The sequence below is a fragment of the Sparus aurata genome, chromosome 4 (assembly GCF_900880675.1).
Source record: "Sparus aurata chromosome 4, fSpaAur1.1, whole genome shotgun sequence".
NCBI classification, from domain to species: Eukaryota; Metazoa; Chordata; class Actinopteri; order Spariformes; family Sparidae; genus Sparus; species Sparus aurata.
Genome location: NC_044190.1, coordinates 25,320,510 through 25,339,874, shown reverse-complemented (window position 1 = coordinate 25,339,874; position 19,365 = coordinate 25,320,510). Strand labels below are relative to the sequence as shown.

Below are 19,365 nucleotides of genomic sequence, written 5' to 3'. Positions count from 1 at the left end.
CTCCATCTTTTTCTCTCTGTCATGTCTTCCTCAGCTGCAGTCAAAGGGCATCTGGTGCAGAAGAGGCACACATTGAAGAACTTGTGGAATGTACGCTGCAGGTCAGCCAAGCTTGAACTACTCATTACCACACGCCTCTGACACTTGTCTACGTTGTCAAACCCAAAATGGCAGTCGGATCCAACTTAGTGTATCAGATCTTTCATGTGAGGGTAAACATTTGAATTGTATACACTAAGGCAAGGTCATACAAAATGCAAAGCATAGTTTCAGTTTCTGGCTTCAGTGCCTCTGCTCAGCCAGACTTTCCAATTGACATACGGGCAGGGTTTGTGAAACTATTGAGGAACAGTGGTATTGTTCATGAAAAAAAGCAGGGGCAAATTAAATTGATTATCTAAAAAGCAAAGTAGAAAACTAAGAAGAATGAACTAGAATGTGAACTACAAAACTTGAACTGATTTAAATGACAAAGAAAATAGCCTCAGCCAAGCTTTTGAATTTGGACCTTGTAGAGATGCCTGCAATTAAGGTGCCAATCTACTCAGGGGGTGTGTTGAAATTCAAATCCCCACTTAAAAAAAAGTTGAATTTTCTCTGTAGGTGGGTTGCTAATGAAAAAGTTTGGGTGGGCTCTGTGCCTGAATCCTGTAATCCTGACCGATATGCTCAAAACACACCATATGTGTATTTTGTGGAAACCCACTTCTGATTTGTGGCTTCAGCTGCCTCAGCCATGGCTAATACTTTATGTGCAGCAAATCAAGCATACAACCATGCAATGTGTATTAACAAACAGTAAAATGGGCCTCACATAAGCACTCAGTGTTTTTCTTTGTATTTTAGACATTTATTATTTGACTATTGAATCGACTAATCCGACGACTGATTTGTGTGTTCCATCATCTAGCGCTGCCGCCATCACTGTGGTTGCAACTCAGTCTGCTGCTGTATGCTAACATTGACAGGAGCATTGGGTAGTTGGATGAAAGATGTTACACGATAGCTGCTAGTTACTGATTAAAGTGAGATTTTAACATTGTTCAGATTTTACATATAAGATGAATATGAAGAACAGAAGAACATGACTAAAACAATAGCACAAATGAATAATAGAGAAAGAACCTGACAATCCGTCACATGTGATTTACTTTGTAATGCACTAAAGTTACTGTAATAGCTAGCTAGCATAATCAATTATGAGCTGAATGGAATCATTCATTAAAACAGTTTTTAAAAATATGATTACATGATGAATATGCTTGTGGAATTGAAGATGATCTCATTAATTGCCTGGCAACAAAATGCAGACTGCAGATCCCTCATAGATGGTCAAAATTAAAATAATATGATATAAATGATTATATTAAGGATAACATAGAGTCATTATTACAACATTCAATAGTCCCTTTTGGCTAGCATCATAGTCCTGCCTACTTTCAGATGTCCTCGACCTCATTTTCAAAAGTAACATAACATAGAGAATAAAGGTAAATATAGAAAATGATTCACTTTTTAGGACAGCTTGCATTTAACTACATGGATATTGTAGGGAGACACTACCACAGTGATGGCAACTTGTCTACTTCAAAGTAATTCCCCGGATTCATGTATTTGTTCTCTCATGAGTTTTCTATTCCCTTTAGGCACTTTCTCCTTCAATCTGGATGAACAGCCATTTCTATCTTGCAAGTTTCAGGACAATTAAAACAGATATATAATTAAACATAGATATGGGTTATACAGGAATGCTTAGATGACAAGCAGGTCAAAGGTAATAATTCTCTTCTGAGATAATAATTAAAAAGCAATGCAAGAATCTATGACTTGAGCAAGTTAAAATCTCACAAGGAGCAGACTGCAGCCCATGGTGCTAAATCTAGAGCACTCAAGAGCTGTTCAGTCACATAGAGGTGGTTTCACACAGTCTACTCTTAAAACAGGAAATGTAGACAATGAAAACAGTGCTTACAGTAGGCGTGCCCCCGGGTGCAAGAAGCAGCGGGAGTACCGGTGGAGGGCGCTGAACAAAGAATCCACTGCTGTGGACAGGGGCAGCAGCAACACATATTCTAGCTGCCTCTACCTATGAAAAATCAATATCGGTTTCAATGTATGCTACATTTCACTTTCTATGAAGCCAACTGTTTCTTCATCGTCCAAACGCTCTAGGACCTCACTTTCAGGTGTTGTAGTACAAAGTGGCAAAGTATGGCAGATGTAACGGCCATAGTAAGTTGCCGATAACATTTATGCTCATGGAGTCTGACATCCAAGACTAGAAAGATTAACCGCTTGAAGGTTTGTCTTTGACTAATGACACGCTTGTGTTGAGTAGTGGTCAGGTGAACACAGAATGCTTTGTTTTATTTTGTCGATTTTAGTTTGGTTGTGGTGCAAAACTAGCTGAAACACTCGAACCTTCCCCAAACCCCTATGCTATTGTTATGTTTACTACCCAAACTCAGCTGGAGCACACAGTTTCTTCATTAAACATTACCCACATTTTTGTCCACCCACTGTTTAACCCAAGGTTGCACCACCGCACCCATGTTAAGCTATCTAGCGTTGTTCTTCAACATTCTGTTTAATTTAAAAGTCATTTATGACTGAAAAAATGGCTTAAACTAATGCTACAGACAGTTGTTATGGTCTGTATATCGTTGGAGTTATTTTCCCTGACCCGCACTGATGCAAACCTACAGTTTCCTGGTATTATGTTAAACGCATGTCACTCCAGTGTTCAAATAGATAGAATATATGTCGTAACCACTTCATATTTCAAGTCAAGCACTTGCGCAAAAAATACTCGTTCACCAGTTCAGCGAAATGGGGTCTGTGACATACAGTGTTTAAATTAATGTGTCACAATAATCCATTTCAATTTGAGGTCCAGTGTTATCCTGATCAGGCATCTGACAGAGAGTCTATTGTTATTATTGATGTCATACCACAGCAGAAGTCGATGAATTAATTAACTAATTGAGAAGAATCATCAGGTTAATTTCAGCCTAGACTATTTTACTTCCACAGCCATGTCGGTGCAAGTTATACCTGACAATGCAAGAGCTAATTAGAGTTTAAGGTCTTGATAACCATATGCTATCAGTGTGGAGTGTGAAGTAGTTCGAATGAGCACTTGAGAAAGCTGCAATCAGCAATACCAGGGGCCAAGCAATTGAACAGGAAAATTTTGAATGGACACTGAGCTAATATATAATAAGAAATAGAACTCGACTGATTTTTCAGATTTACTTGTGTTGCATATGTGGACATGAATAATTTACTGAGATTGAAATATTCAATGTAGGTAGAAGGTAAATGAATACCTGGAAATGTACAGTTACTAGCATATAATTGCTATTTGCCAGCCAAGTCATGGACTGCTAAAGTAACGCTATGGTTGTTGTTCTGAAAGGATTCATTGATAAATTACATAGGGAAAGACGGGTATCTGCAGCACTATAAATAATCACCAGCACCAACTTTACTTCACAAAGTATTCAGAGTTATTATTGGAGCCATCTGTCTGCATAGTATACATACAATGTCTTGCATTAGTGCCTTCAGTTTAATGCATTGCCTCTCTCTCAGACATCCACTACAGCAACACTACATTATTCTTATACACTGGAGGTTTAGGAAATTGTATGTGAGAGAAAAGAGGATTTTATGTGTGTGCGTTGGCGCAGGCAGACATGTGTATAGGTCTGTGAGGCATACAGTAGAGGTTCTGTTTTTATTTTATTCATACACATGTGCGCGTAGGCCTGTGTGTGCGTGTGGGCACATGTGGGTTTCTGGTATTTGTCTCCTCTGTCTCTGTGTCACCTTTGTTGACTTTGTCTCTCACCTTCTGCGACGGTGTGCTCTCTGCTTTAATGACGCATATATCCTATCTCCAGTCACTGCCTAATCCCAGCAGCGCTGGCTCAGGAACAGATTACTGCTTCCAGACACCAGAGGAGAGAAGAGCAGAGCAGGGTGGGGGTTGGAGGGTAGAAAGAGATGCCTCAATGATACAATATACAGAGGGATCTAGGGGGCCAGCACATGCATGTGAACGTGAACACATATGCATGTACATCAGGATGTTTTCCCATTGTAAATACAGTCACTAGCTATCTTTGCTTTGTTCATTTGGATCACATTTCATCAATCTATTCAATTGTAAATGAACACTGACTTAACAATTCACAATGTATTCCTCACATAAACAATCATACCAGTGTCCAACCCAATGCACACTGAAAATCCAGTGTAAAAGTATTAGATAAAATAACGTTGAAAAAGAAAGACAGTGGTCTTACTTATTGCTCTGACCTTTTTTTTTTTATTTCCAGACTGAAGAAAAAATCCTGCTGCGACCGAGCTGGACAGAGTTGTCCAACATGGCTGCCTCAATCAGTAGGTACAGTGCTCCCAACTGCTCAGCCAACACAGTCATACAGCTTTTTTACGAGCTAGCGGATCGATAAAGTCTCATGTCATTATTGCATTTTGTTCACATTATTACTCCCTTTGTAGGATCACAGTGGTTTTATATATGTATTCTTTGCTCAGCCGGATCCAGACACCCTCTGGCCTGCTGGCCTTCTTTACAAACTGGTAAACATGTTCTGTGCGGTCAGCCGCTACTTAGAACTCAATCATGTTCCTTCCTATACAACCAATTTTGAGGATTATTCAAGATACAGTATATATGAAAGCATGGCCATGATGGAAGCACAAGGTGTAGGTAAGCATGTTCCCTTCTAAACACCATTATCTTGTGGTCAATTAGAGCTTCTTGCAGACTGGTAGCTCCAGGTGTAAATAATTGGGAGTGGTGAGTGTTGTCCGTCTAGCGGCTGCTGTCATTACACCAGCTGCCTACAAGAACATGACTTTCAGGACCAAATGATTGCAAATAAAACATTTGATTGAGAGGAGAAGATAGTGAGAACTATAAACAGGCTGGATTCTGCCCTTTAATTTCACCATTTTCAGAGAATTGGTTTTGCTGTGCTGCAGAGTAGGTCCCTCACACAAGCAGTTTAGTTGTCTGCCCAAGGACTGAAATTTAATTTAGCTTGTGTGTTGTGCGTGTGTGTGTGTGTGTGTGTGCGTGCGTACGAGCGCATGTTTCTGTGTCTGCACGAGTCAGTTTGCCGTGCCTCTATGTGCAAAAAACTGTCTTTGCATGAACTGCATATGTAAAAGACTGTGCTGTTGTGTTTGTGTGAGCATGCTGCTTACTCTCTAGTGACTAAATGGTTTTACACTGCCAGTTTATTACAGTACCATTTTGCACAGTCTGGTTGTATTGAGGTATTAGTCTACTCTGTACACTGCTGTGTGTGTTTGGATTTGAATGCTTTCTTGACAGTTGTGCAATTGATGTTTTATCACTGTGTTAACCTGTAAAGCAAAAAAATACTAAATGCCCCTAGTTACTGTTGCCACCATCGGTTTGTTGTGGAAAAGTTTTTGGCAGTAATTTTCTGTTGGGGAGTACACTGATTGCATATTTACAAAGTAAAGCAGCTGAATTGTTAAACAATGGTTTCAGTGTGGCTAGTTTGTAACAGTTATTTTGTGTGTATGTGTGTGTGTGTTTATAGTGCTGGGTCCTGATGAAAGCCTAGTGCAGACGCATATATCAGAGCTCCAGCACTTATAAAAGGCCAGCAAGCTGTGCTCCTCTCCTTCTGGGAACAGCACCACTTTTTACTGCTTCTCTGACAGCAAGATAAAGTGCCCTTCCAATTAGAAAAATATTTGGCCACATACCTACCAACAGCAATCCTGGGTTTTTATTTTTCATGCCATTTGATCAGGAATCCTTGCTATTTTTACAGTGTGCTTTCTTATCATCTTGTCCTGGGTATGCACATGTTAATGCGCTCCCCACCGTAATGCTGTATAATGAAATAACCGTGATTTTATTTTGGTGTTTCTTTTTTTCATTTTGGCTTTTTTTTATTTTCATAAAGGTAGAGCTGCATACAGTTATGCTTTGGTTTGGTAGGGAGACAGAATGTGTTTTTGCATTTTGCATGAGAGGATTTCGTGCTGCTGTGTGTGTTTGGGTTGATGTCATTGTTGTTGCCCCTGTCATCTGTCTATGCCTCATACAGAGTCGTGTGCATATATACTTAACCGCTGATGCTAGTCCCTATCTCTGTTTAAGAATACTGTAGAGGGTTTTTTCCCTTTTTTCCAGAGAGTGCATTAAAATTAAATTCTCTCTTGTTGTTGTGAAAAGAGGCACACGTAAAAAATAATTGGCTGTAGGAGAGAACAAAGGGCTGGCTCCTCTCTCCTCCCTGCACACCCCAGCCAGGCATTAATATCAAGCCTGCTGCATTGTTCTGCCGTCTGCAGCCATCCCCCTAGCCAGACACTCAGCTCTGGAGAAGTCACTTTTAATGTCTGATAATCAAGGTGAATTTTCAAAAAGCTGCCATTTTCAAATGATGGTGTATATATTATGTGTAGATGGGAGTTCAGGAGCAGAGGAGCTCCACTTGGTGAGAGAGAGAGCTTCAGCCATGCGAAGTGAAAGAGAGACACCTAACGGCTGCAGAAGGAACTGCAGGCTGAATTTAGCTCTATTAGAATTCTGTGAAGGACGGAAGCCAGCTGGAATATCAGTGTCATGGCTGAAATTTGCTTTATAATTTGCTTTCTTTAAATAAACTTTTATTGTTTTTGGTTTTTTTTTGGGGGGGGGGTGTCATTATAACTAGCACATCAGTCTATACTATAGAGTACACATTCCAACGATGCAACATCTGTGTGTGTCTCCTGTGGTTGTCAGGTGTCAGGGGAATGTATTTCTAGAGTGCACACACTGTCTGCAGTTGCCGCTTGCTGAAGGGAGCTCTTGTGCAGCGTTATTGGGGAATCAGGCAGCCAGCAGCAGAGCAGTGGAGCTCCATTTCCGTGCTACAGGGCACAGACTCATCTTCCTCTTGCTCCTCCCATCTCCCCTCATCCCCCACCACTAGGTATGATTATTTCTCCTCCGCTCCACCGCACCATTATATTCCAGGTCCGCAGTTACCCCTCCCTGCTGTCATTTTTCATGGCATGTTTTTGCCTGTGTGCAGCGCTGCACATTTGCACTGTGCCTGTGCAATATGTTAAGGAGTTGAATATATGCAGTGTGCAGAATGTAATAAGTATATATTTATTTTCTTTGCTGGTGATTTAGTGGTTTTTCCGGTGCTTGAGAAAAAAGGCCAGCTCTAGCCATGTATCTTAACAAACATGACTGCTGCGTATGCACTCGCCTCCAAGGCGTTTTACTCACCGGGGAAACAAAATTATACATCTGAGGCAGACTGGTTGTTTTACGTGCTATGACTGTTAAAAACCTGCTTGTTATTTTGGGGTATAAGCCCGGCTAGCATCAGTTGGGGTAAAGTTATGGTTGTGTATCTGGCATTTGCTGCATTATAAATGTGAATTTTAGATGCCTTTTTTTTGCAGCTATAGCACTGTTGATAACAGATCAGGTGATCGAACATGGTGTGGCTCGTGATCTTTTGTTTGATCTTAAAATAACCCTGTAATACTTGAAAACAAACCAGGCAGCCATTGGTCAACAGCACAGGATGTTCACCACCTTCTACTAGCCCCACAGTAGTAATGCAAGAAACGCAGGCATGATAGTAGTTTCCAAAATCAAAATGCAAATGCACAGCAGACACACACATGGCTGAAATTGACATCACACTCAGAGGGGAAGTAGCTCTAACCCTGTGAAACAGTAGGATTTAAATGGATTCTGTGCTGGGAGCAGCACGGTGCACAAGTCTCCCTCTGTGAGGCTGTCACAGTGGGACACTTGCAGACTTGCATAACAGACAAAAGGAAAAAAAAATAATTCTTAAAGATACACTACATGACTTTGTTATTGTGAACTGCTACCGCCCATAGATCTCAAAATTTCCTCCTGGCTCACTGTTGATACGTTTTAAAAGGTACAGGTAATATGGAAGCGATACCGGAAATTACAGCAGTCATAACATAGTCAGGGGGTGTACCGCAGAGATTATGTAAAATATTATCCAGTGTGATGCAGTGTGTTTAAGTATAATTGATTATTTGAGATTTAAGCTGCTATGAGAGACTAAGTGTACTAGTTCAGTACCTTGTGAAGTGGAAAGACACTCTCTGATTTACACCCTATTTTATAGATATGGATTTTTAGATGGCTGTCCATTTGAATTTACATACAGTACTAATGATTGACAGTTTGCAAATAGTTACCATATAGACTTACTTTCTTACTAGACAGTCTCAACATTAAAAATGAATAGTATTAGCTGTTGGGGTTTTGTTTGTATTCAGGAGTATAGTGCAGTTTCTATGTAAAGAGTATTTTCCCCCTGGCTGTGGGCTGCAGTACACATCATATAATACCTATCTTCTATCAAGAACAACTTTTGAGTGTTCTAGCAGTCCTATAGTGTATTGTCATATTTGTCAGTGTAACGACTGCCAACAAGCAGGCTCAAATTCCATCCTTTTGTGTTGATTCATAAAAATGTACAAAAATTGAATACATCTCAGGGCTTGCAGTGCTTGTTCACTCTGCCGTACTATACACACCTGATACCTGGTGCCTTGATGTAACATTGTTTATAGATAACTTGGTTTTTGCCGTCAGTGTGATTGCATAATAGCCAAGCATTCTAATGTGTGAGTGCTTTATTTGCTCCCCGGCAGTTGTAGTGGGAGCATTATTTTTTCTCTCTGGTTGGAGGGCATACTTTCAAAGTGTGGATCTCAGCTGCGGTGCAGAATAAAGACAGAGAAAGGAGGAGGAGAGGGCCACAGGCACTCTGATGAAAGGATGTGTGGGGAATCTGGAGTGTGGAGAGAGAGCAAGCGTCTTGCCAGTCCAGTGTGGCAGAGCAGTTCTGGCTCAGAGCCAGTCTGGGCACTGTGCCCACGAGGAGGCAGTGTGTGGCTAGCACCGACTGTAGCACAGTGAGAGGGACACTCAGACAAGCAAGAGAGAGGCTGGGAGACTGTGTCTGTGGGGGGTGTCTGAGGCTGACTGGCAGAAGAGGTTTAGTTCGCATTTGCATGTGAAGTGGCCAGGTTGTGATACAGCAGGAGAGTGGGGAGCGGCAGGGAAGAATGAGGGGAGATTTCCTGGGCAGTGTTATGTCACCGGCTCTATTACTGATTACAGCTCTAGTGTGTACAAGCAATGCTGGTAAAAGTTGCAGTTAAACTTGTATCCTGTTCTCATTGCGTCGATGGAACAATTGGCACAGTTCATTTAATCAGGCATTTGTTGTTTCAATTAATCATGCACTTGATTGTTGCTGTTAATTGCTTTGTCTATTGTTTCTTTATGCGCTGCCTGAGTAAATACTTTCTCCATGGGACGCAAATGTTATCTTTCTGCTTTGTATGCATTTACATATTGTTTGCCTTTCTACATATTATCTCTCTCTTGCTCTCCCTCTCTCTCTCTCTCTCTCTGTTCTCCTCTTTGTATCCTTAAAATATTCTGCACACCCCTCAGCAGTTCCGCATGGCAGACAGCCCTAATATAATCTGTGCGTCTGAATTCTAATTTATACCGTCAGGATAAAATAAATAGTCTGCAGTTAATTATGGGGAGCCAGCTCCTGGCTTTGCCCCGGTGATTTATGAAGTGCACGTAGGCATTCTGCAACGCATTTTTCTTAATTTATTTTTAATCTGTCTTTCAATTAATTTTACTGCAAACGTCTTAATGATGGCAGAGGGCTGTGTTAATGAGGCCGGTGAGGTGAAATGAAGAGGCACTCACCCCTGTGGGGTGGAAGTTAGAGATTTGGAGAGGATGGGGTCATACAGAGGGTCTTATGGTTCCTTCCCTGTTGTGTGTTCCCTGCCATGTTTTCGCTCTACCTGAAAATCTCAGAGTATTTCACCTGTGTCAAGAGAAATAGTTCTTAAGAGGTGAACAATTGTTTTCAAGTTTAGGAATTATTTGTCTCATGATGTGCAGCAGAGGTTTTTTGTGCCTCATTTGACCTCCTCAAGTGAAAACAATACAATTGAATGTCTGTTGTTCTCTGTGATTGGCATCCTCACACCCACCATCACTTCTCTTTAAGATGGTTCATTTAGCTGTTGTAGAGGAAGTGTCACTCTATTCTTGAACTACGCCCATTTTTCCAGTGATTTTGACACTGCGTGATTGTCCAAGTCACACATCTTGTAGACTACTTGCAAATTTGGCGCTTGAATAAAAGTTGTATTCACAGTGGAATTGAATGAGACAGGGTTTTTGTTCTTTTTCGTGACTAATGACTTCACAGTTAAGTAAAAATGTAGTGCAGCTTTCATAGTCTGGCTTTTTGCTGACTGACCAGCTTGGCAAGTGGATTTCAGGTGTTGCTGCTTGCTTATCTTTTTGTCTTCATGCTGGCGTGGATTCACAATCCACTTTGTCCCGGTGTGTGTTGGCTCCTCATAGGAGGGCGAGAAAGACGCAGTCTCTGCCTCACAGACAAGAAAATGCCTCATATGATTAGAAGCATTTTATCCATCGTTTCACCTCCTCTCAAATTAGACCAATGTCTCTTCTGTACTTGTTATGCACCATCGTTTTCTGCCAATTAGCATGGAGCGTGGTTGTCTCAACGCTGGAAGGGCCTGGTGTGGGGTAGGCAGGAAGGCTGTGTAACTGTGGTGGTCAGCTACCAGACAGCTCACATCAGCCTACCCCATTAGGGACATCCGCACACAGCTCTCTGCATCAGGATGCTCTCATTTACCGCCTCCACATCCAGCCATTTATCTCTCTTTACCCCGCTTTCGCTTGCTTCTCTCTCTCTTTTTAATTTTCCTCTCAAAAACAGATCCCACATTAAGCAGCCGAGCATGGCTGGCTGCAGTGCCTCTCCTGAAAGAGCAAAGGAATGATTTAATTTCTCCTCCTCTCTGTCTCTGTGGCCTCCTCTCCCTGCTCATACACAGATCATTACACACAGAGGCCTCATTTTCATCTCCCTGTGAGGGCACATGCAGGGCTTTAACTAGTCAGCCACGCCATGGCCATTGCTGACGATCAATACCTGTGGTCAGGACGGAGCATGCAGCGCTTCCTAAATAGGCCCTGCAGGTCCAACCATAAAACACCTTAGAGGCCATACATGCCAACCCATAAATCGCCTTTTTTTCTTTTTGGCTTTCATTCCTATGGAGGAGTGAGAGGAGCCAAGCCTACGTTGGATAGGTTACCCATTGAGCAGGGATAATGATGATTAACAGGTCATGACACTATCCAGAAAATACTGCTAAAGTAAAGGTCTGGGGCAAAAGTTCACTCCAAATGAGTGTGGTTGGTATAAGAGTGAGATAAGGAAAGATATATATACGAGTAAAAAGAGGAAACCTTGGTGTTTTTATATATATATATATATGTATATATATATATATATATATATATATATATATATATATATATATATATATATATATATATATGTATGTATGTATATATGTATATATGTATATATGTATATATATATATATATATATATATATATATATATATATATGTATATATATATATATATGTATATATATATATATATATGTATATGTATGTATGTATATATATGTATGTATGTATATATATATATATATATATATATATATATATATATATATATATATATATATATATATATATATATATATATATATATATATATATATATATATATATATATATATGTACACACACACCAAGGTTTCCTCTTTTGTGCGACCGTCCTTGAGTGCTGTGCAATTGGCAGCAACGTAAATTACGAAGGAGAACAGATGAAGGAGAACATTTCAGCTAATCCCTATAAACAACTATCTGCATATTATTGCACATGAATTATGAAAACAAGTTTGTTAAAAGCTAAATAGTTGTCAGACAATAGATTTTGGCCGATGCATTCAGTCTGTTTTGCTCTCCCAGGGACTGTTTACCTACATACAACCTAAGCCTGCTCAAAGATGATCGGCCAACACACGGACCACAAACGGAAACCAGAATGCTTCTGTCCAAAATCTTGTCCCTCGCCCACATATTCTGCATTCATATGCAGGTATCCTGTTATAGAGGCGGGAGTGACGAATGTCATGAGTGTATATGCAACACAAATTATTTAAAGTACATGGTGTGTAATCTGCTAAAACATCAGGGCATGCAGAGATGGTTTAATTTAAACAGTAGGCTGCTCACAACTGAGAGCTGCTAATGAGATTTTACTCAGTTGGAACCTAAATGAAACTGAGATAAGCTCAGAGGAATAGTCAGTTCAAGTTTTTCTATATGGATAGTTCCCTGTTTAGTTTGTGGGTTACGGGACTGGAATAGGTGATATATGGACCAGATGAGAGTTAGCCTGGGGGCTGGCAGACAGAGACAGAAAAATGGATGTGTTTCTCATCTTGCGTTCGCCTCCGAGGCTCTCAGCTGGCCTGATCCCTACATTAACCAAACAGATAGCCAACAACTTTAATTACCTTTGCATTCAGTCGCTCTCCCTATCCACCACTCCCCACTTCGCTTGTGCAAATGAAAGAAAGAGAGGGATAGAAGGAAGAGAAGCATAATTACTTATTTACTGGAGTGCAGCAGAATGCCTTTTGCCAAATGGCTCTAATTCCAAATGGTTAACAAGATTTTTCTTTTTAATAGAGCCGAATCCATGTGACAGCAAATTGCTTTCCTATTTGGGGCCCTAATGGCTTTTCATACTTTGCACTTCCAATAAGCAGTAAACTCGGAAATTAATATTGCACACTGTGTTATGATGCAAATGGGAGCGAGATAGGAGAGCTGTACCTTCACGCAGGAACCTCTGATTAGATCCATAATTGCTCTGGTGGGATTATTTTTCCCGTTTGTATGGACTTATTTATATATTTGTATAATTTCCGTCCACATCCTTCACTCCAGCATCATTATCAGTGACACATCTGCATTGCTGTACGTTGCATTTTACTTTTGAATGACTTTTAATTAGTTGTAATAGAAGATGAACATATTCACAAGTTCTAAATATGATAATTGAGAGTGATTTTTATAGCCCTACCATGACGCCACTAAGGGTTTTGCTTAGTAGTAAGTGATTTACTACGAAAAAATAGCAGGTTGAAGTACATCCTCAAGTAGACTTATGATTGAGACACATACAAAGAGTGAAAGACCACTTTCTTGCTCATCTCTGGATTTTGAGTAGATTTATATCAGTCTACCGTTGACTGGCTGACTTAGACCGGTTTGAACCCCTCATGCTAACGCATGAACAGGCACAATCTAAAAAGATATATTTGTGCAAGGTGTTTCTTAATTAACTTTTGATCCAAGTCATTTCATTTCCAATTCCATTTTACACATTCTCAAATATTAATCCTTGTCTGTGCATAAGGTATTGTATTCATAATAAGGGGGATCACACAGTGGGACACAGTTCACACAGCACTTGTGGGTACAGAATTTCTCTGTTAACAGCACACAGATCAGGAAATATCCATATTTGTGGAGATGTCACACAAAATACTTTCTTTACAGCTTTTTTACGTCCCCCAACTGTACTTCCATCACCAAGACCCTTTTTTACATTAATAGCAGGGTCCAAAAGTCAGAGACCACATTGATATTGTGATGTAAACTAGGAAATTATCAGAAGTTTCGAAACGCAAGGCAAAAGAAATAAGAAGAGTATGACAGTGGATGACTGGGAAAAAAGTCCTGTTTACTAATGAATCCAAGTTTAAGACCAGTTGGACACCTATATTGAATCCACTCAACCCTAACTAAGGAGATGAACCACTCCATTCTTCAAAGACATGCTATACCATCGGGTTTGCATCTTTGTGGAGAGGGATTCATACTGCAGTAGGATGAGCAGCCCAAACGCACTGCAAAACTACTTGAAAACCAAAAATTACCAGGGAGTTCTGACTGTCATGGACTTCCCTCCCACAGTCACCTGACCTCAACCCCATTAAACATTTACGTGGGGCACTAGAAGACTGACAAAGCCGGGCAGTGTGTGACATCACAAGGAAGATTGTGCGACACTGTAAAATCACGCAGGGATAACATGACTTGTAAGGTTTTGCACAAACTGGTGGAGCTCCAGAGCATGCTTTCACTAAGGCAAAAGGGGAACAACCAAATACTATGACATTCATATATATATATATATATATATATATATATATATATTAGAAACAAATGGAAATATCTTAAAGAGTGGTATCAGACCTTTGGACTCCAGGGTTTTTGGCTGTAGCTGCACCAGACATATAGCCAGCCTGACCCGCAGACAGAAATAGCAAATAAATTCAGCTGGATGGGCCTGCGATTGCTGCCAGCGATTGAGGTTAAGTGTCCTTTGGTGTACGGGGGCCTGAGCGTAGCAGCAGACCAGATATTGGTCACATGACCACACACATACAGTCTGACTCTTTGGCTATATCACCATGGCAACCCTTCATTTCTCCTCAGCATGCTCCCATTTCACCTGTCATTCTGGTAATTGGCTCGGAAATTTTCTGCATATCGTCATGATGATCATAATAAGACAATATTTATGAAGCGAACACTGACAGGCAAGTGTAGGAAAATTGGGGGGGGGCGGGGGTTTGAGGCTTTCATTAGACTTGAATATTAATGCAGCAACAGGGCTTTTTAGGGACTAATAAAGCTTGTTCTCCTTGTTTTCACAGGTTCCCGCTCATTGTGTGCCTGAGCCACACTGTAGAGTGAGTCTGAGTTTCGATTTGGTTTTAATTGGGTCACCCTCTCTCCTCTCTTGCAGTCTTTCTGTTGAACTCAGCTTAATTAGACCTACAAGATTGTGACACTACCAGAAACATATTATATCTGCTCTGCCTCTATTTCCATTGATGTTCTGTTTTTAGAAGTATTGATAAGACAAGCTATGTAATGACATTTTCTATACTGCTGTAGTCACTAATGGCCCTCGGCCGGTGTTAGGCTGTATAGCAGCACAGACAGAAATGGATAAAAGGTTTTATGGAAATAAAAGATTGTTCCTGAAGGTGGAGATAGCTGAGCCTAATGACGGTTGTGCCAGCTGCTCCTCATTACCAAGGTCACTGGCATCGGGACCAGCTGAGATCTGCTAAGTGGTCTATAGCCTTTATAAAATGTCCATGAGGCTTTTTCCATCAGCACTGAACTCAATGACACCATAAACTCTGTGAAATGCATAACAAACTGATATTTTCTCTCATTATTCTCATTTAAACTGGTTTTCTACGCTGACACTGAAAAAATGTGTGCGGTCGTGCTGTATTTACATGACTGCTGCATGTTCATAGCGCAGTAGGCCATGGAATGCATTTTCTCGCTTGGTCATGCCTGAGTGGTAATTACTGTGAGAGATATGTCAGAAGTAAATTAATTTTTATCACAAATGTATCTTTTCTTACGCACCAGCAGCGAGGGATATGCAACTTTATTTCTCTAATTTATGAGCTCCCTCCAAACCTCATTAGATTTTGAAATATCAACATCAAGTTATTTCACAGTGTTCTGTAACGCTGCAAACTATTTCAGTCGTGCTTTGGAGAGCAAAAGCGAGAAAAGCCAAGCGCGGTGTTGGATTTACAGTATAAATGTGCTGTGGGGGTGGGAGGGGGTGTCAGTGGAATTAATTGATTAGCCCGTATTTATCAGAAGAGAATGAGCACCTAATCCCAGTTTACATTATTAAAGATAATACCACAGTGGTTTGTGCCAGACCACCACACTGAATCAAAGTCTGACATGGACTGATGATGTATGGATATATTATTCAGAGCATTGCATAGACCTCCGAACAGTGCGGCTCGGTTATCTGCCCTCCCAGCTTACTGCCTCCTCACACATGCACACACATGCACACAACCACCACTCATCAACCCCTGGAGGGCACCTGTGTTTTCAAAGTAAAGACCACTAAGAGAATAGCCCCGGGCGACTGAATACTGAAGTGCCCTGTGTTACACATTAGAAGCCTCTGTACAAGCCAGGAACATAAACACTCACAACTGCCCTCGCCTCCTCCCAAGAATACCCCAAAAACCTCAAAACAAGGGGAAACTTGCCGAAACAGGCCAGAATATGGAACAGATAGTCTGTGGGGACTTGACCACATCGAGGACCCCTTACTGAGAAGTGCAGCTCATCGGACAGCAACCTGACCAAGAAATATAGTATTAGAATAGCTGACAGTCTGATTAGGCTTTATAACATTTTTTCTTGCATTACATTTGGTGGCTATATTTTACAGGTAAGTGAAGTTTGTTGTTAAAAGGATAGGGGAAGAATGACAGGAAACATGCACATAGAGAGGGAATGACATGCTGCAAAGGGTCACAGGTTGGATTCAGACACTGGACCGCTGCAGCAAGGACACAGACTCTGTACAAGGTTAGCACGCTCTACCAACTGAGCTACTAGGGCACCCCTGAATTTTATTTATTTTTTTATTTCTGATGGGTACAGCTGACTGTCAGTGTTCACAACGTAGAGAACAGCAGCTTAAATTGGGGTGCACCAGAAGACAAAATGTGTAGGAGGTAACCCCCCCCCCCCTTTACAGGCACACACAGGGGTTAATGATCAGACATTTCATTCAATCACCCTGTAGCGTAAATGAGGTTTGATCAGACGCCAGGAAAAGGAGAGCAAGCAGCCTTCAGAGTCAGCTTCACAATCTGTCATAATGAACACTTAAATAATAAAAGAAAAACAGTCCTATTAAGAAGCCGAGAAAGACGAGAGTTTTGGTGAAAGCGAGGAAGCTGTAATCTAAATTTTTAATGACCATTCCTGCGTGATGACTTTGTCTATGTATTTTGTCTGTTTGGTAAGGGAAACGAGTCGGCACTGTCACACTTAATTCAGGCGACCCTTTTGTGCTCGAGCAGTAGGTAAATAGCTGGGGAGACATTTGAATGTCTTAATAGATGTTGTAACTGCTCCATCTCTAAATGTGTTGAAATGGAGGCGTGAGGAATGGCATCATTAAGGTAATGTGTTCAGGAAGCCAATGAGTTGTGCTCTAACCTCTGCTGCTCAGCCTGAGATCCGGTAAGTGCACAGTCTTGGGTCACCTTAATCAGAGAGAGGTTGCACTTACAAACACACACATACGCACACAAAGCCTCAATTACATTGTGAAATTGCTCTCAAATGAGTCATACAACATGTCTAGCCGCTCTGTTTATGTGTTCTCGTGAAGATTCTGTGTCTATTCTGTTTGACTTCAATTGTACAGTAGGTTTGTCTGTAAGATCTGTTTGTGTTGTTGCTGCAGTAATGCCAACCAAACTGCAGTTTCACTGGCCAAATGCAAAGACAAGGCAGTCTTATATCACTTCCAGACAGAAGCAAATAGTGCTGAATGTTATGGTAGGCCAAATATACAGGGCAGTGGTTCTATACGTTTTAATGGTCACTTCACCTTAGGAAGACTCAGGACTGAGAGGAGATGGATTTAAGCCGCATACGTGCTTTTTATCTTGGCACCAGACAGTGTTTCCAAGCACAGCAAAGCATAAGATTTCTCTCTCCCTTCTCTTTTTTTTTGTCAACCCTGCAGCGAGAGTCAACAACCATCCTTTTCCACACACATTTGTCCTTTAAAGTGTCATCTCGCTGAGTTGGAAGGCAATCAGTAATGACCAGAGGTTCTTGTGTCGTTCGGTGCTCCAGTGTGTGTTTTTGTTTTGGCTGAAGAGTTTTTAGTGATGAATTTCACCCATCACGTTCTCCACTATGGTTGACCAATGAATTTTTGTGAAAGCATGGCCCGTGGTGTTTTTCTTTAATAAGTCTAGAGGTGAGGCAAAGCAAGCAGGTCATCAGTCATCCTGTCAGGATCTTAGCCTCTGATTAGCCCAGTATATTGGCAGAGATAGTTAACCGGCCACAGTTGCCAACGTCAACCAGCCTGAGCCTTCATGTATTTACTTATTTTAGTAAACTAAAGATGTATTTCTGGCCTTTTGTCAATTTTGTTATTTATGTCTTTTAATCTTCTAAAAGAAAACACTCTTTTTTTATAAGAGAGTGTTGGAAAACCAAACGGCACATTCAACCATTCATGGGATTGCATATTGGTGTGTGGAGGATCTTTTGTATATTTCTTGTCACAACAACCAATAAACCGCTAGCTACAATAAGCAAAATGCATAGGACACACCTTCGACCAACATGAATACTGTATATGCAATTAAGTCCTCGTCTACTATGTCCTAGGGATGAACCGATCCAAGTTTTTCAGTCCCGATACCGTTGCCTTGGCTTTGTGTATCTGTCGATGTCCAATACCAATCCGATACAGTTGTTGAATAAATAATAAACTGTATACCGGTCTCGGAAAAATACTTGCATGATGGAAGAGAGTACCTTGGCTCTAAGTATTCCAGTAGGCGACGGCAGCCCTCATCTTCCACTGACATTAGTTGAGCATCTAAAACAATGATTTCTAAAACTTGCTGTGTTATTGCCATTGCTTTCAAGCTTTCCGTCGGAAACTTTTCACTTAGTTGAAGTGCATCTGCCAAAGTTAGTTGCTGGGTTGTGCTGTTTCCTGCTCCTTTGGTTTTGTTGAGCTGCAGGAATTCGGCGTGCTCCTTAGCATGGTGTTTTTGGATGTGCTTGATTAAATTGGTAGTATTGTACTTTGCAGTACTACCACCACCCCTCGAAACATTTACTTTGCAGACATTGCAAACAGCCGTCCAACTAGTTGGCATTGTAAGCGTGAAATATCTCCACACAGCCGACTCTATGGCTCGCTCCATGTTGCTTAATGGTAAACTCAACTCTTCCAGCATGCGACACACGTGCTGCTGACGAACGACGTAGGATGTGCTGCTACTGAGAAAAAAAAAAAAAAAACTGGATCGGCCCATGGATCTGTTAATTTTTCCGATCCCCAATCCAGCTTTTTTGTCAATATTGGGGCTGATATCCAATCTTAATATCGGATCGGTGCACCCCTGCCATGTCCAATATGCGCATAATTATTTAAATATATTTCTGTACGCACAAGACTGCAAAAATAATTCCAATCAAACAAACAATAACAATATAACGATAAGGTCTACATCAACAATAAATTACACACCAGCAAGGAACTTGATTTAAGACCATAAAAAAAACACTAAATTATGTTATGAACTTTTAATGAAACCTAATGGCGTACAAACAACGTACATATTTGCTAATCAAATATAAACTATTAGTTGTTTATTTGTCAGGCAGATTCTCATTACACTAAATGACCATGGGCATGCTCAAATCAAGGTGATGACTACTTTCCCAAATGCTCTGTTTTACAT

At 40.8% G+C, this 19,365-nt stretch overlaps 1 protein-coding gene across 2 annotated transcripts in view; it reads left to right on the top strand.

Annotated features, from left to right (window-relative positions):
- LOC115580187 (uncharacterized) overlaps positions 1-19,365 on the top strand; it is a 141,178-nt gene that overhangs the window by 85,685 nt on the left and 36,128 nt on the right. Inside the window, exons 5-6 of one of the 2 annotated variants that reach the window (XR_003983823.1) lie at positions 35-101; positions 4,344-4,411. Coding sequence is in view for 1 of the 2 variants with exons in the window: in XM_030414212.1 (XP_030270072.1) it covers positions 35-101; positions 4,344-4,407 (131 nt within the window). In the remaining variant the exon portion in view is untranslated. The remainder of the gene's footprint in view (positions 1-34; positions 102-4,343; positions 4,412-19,365) is intronic. The other variant, XM_030414212.1, reaches the window with a different exon arrangement.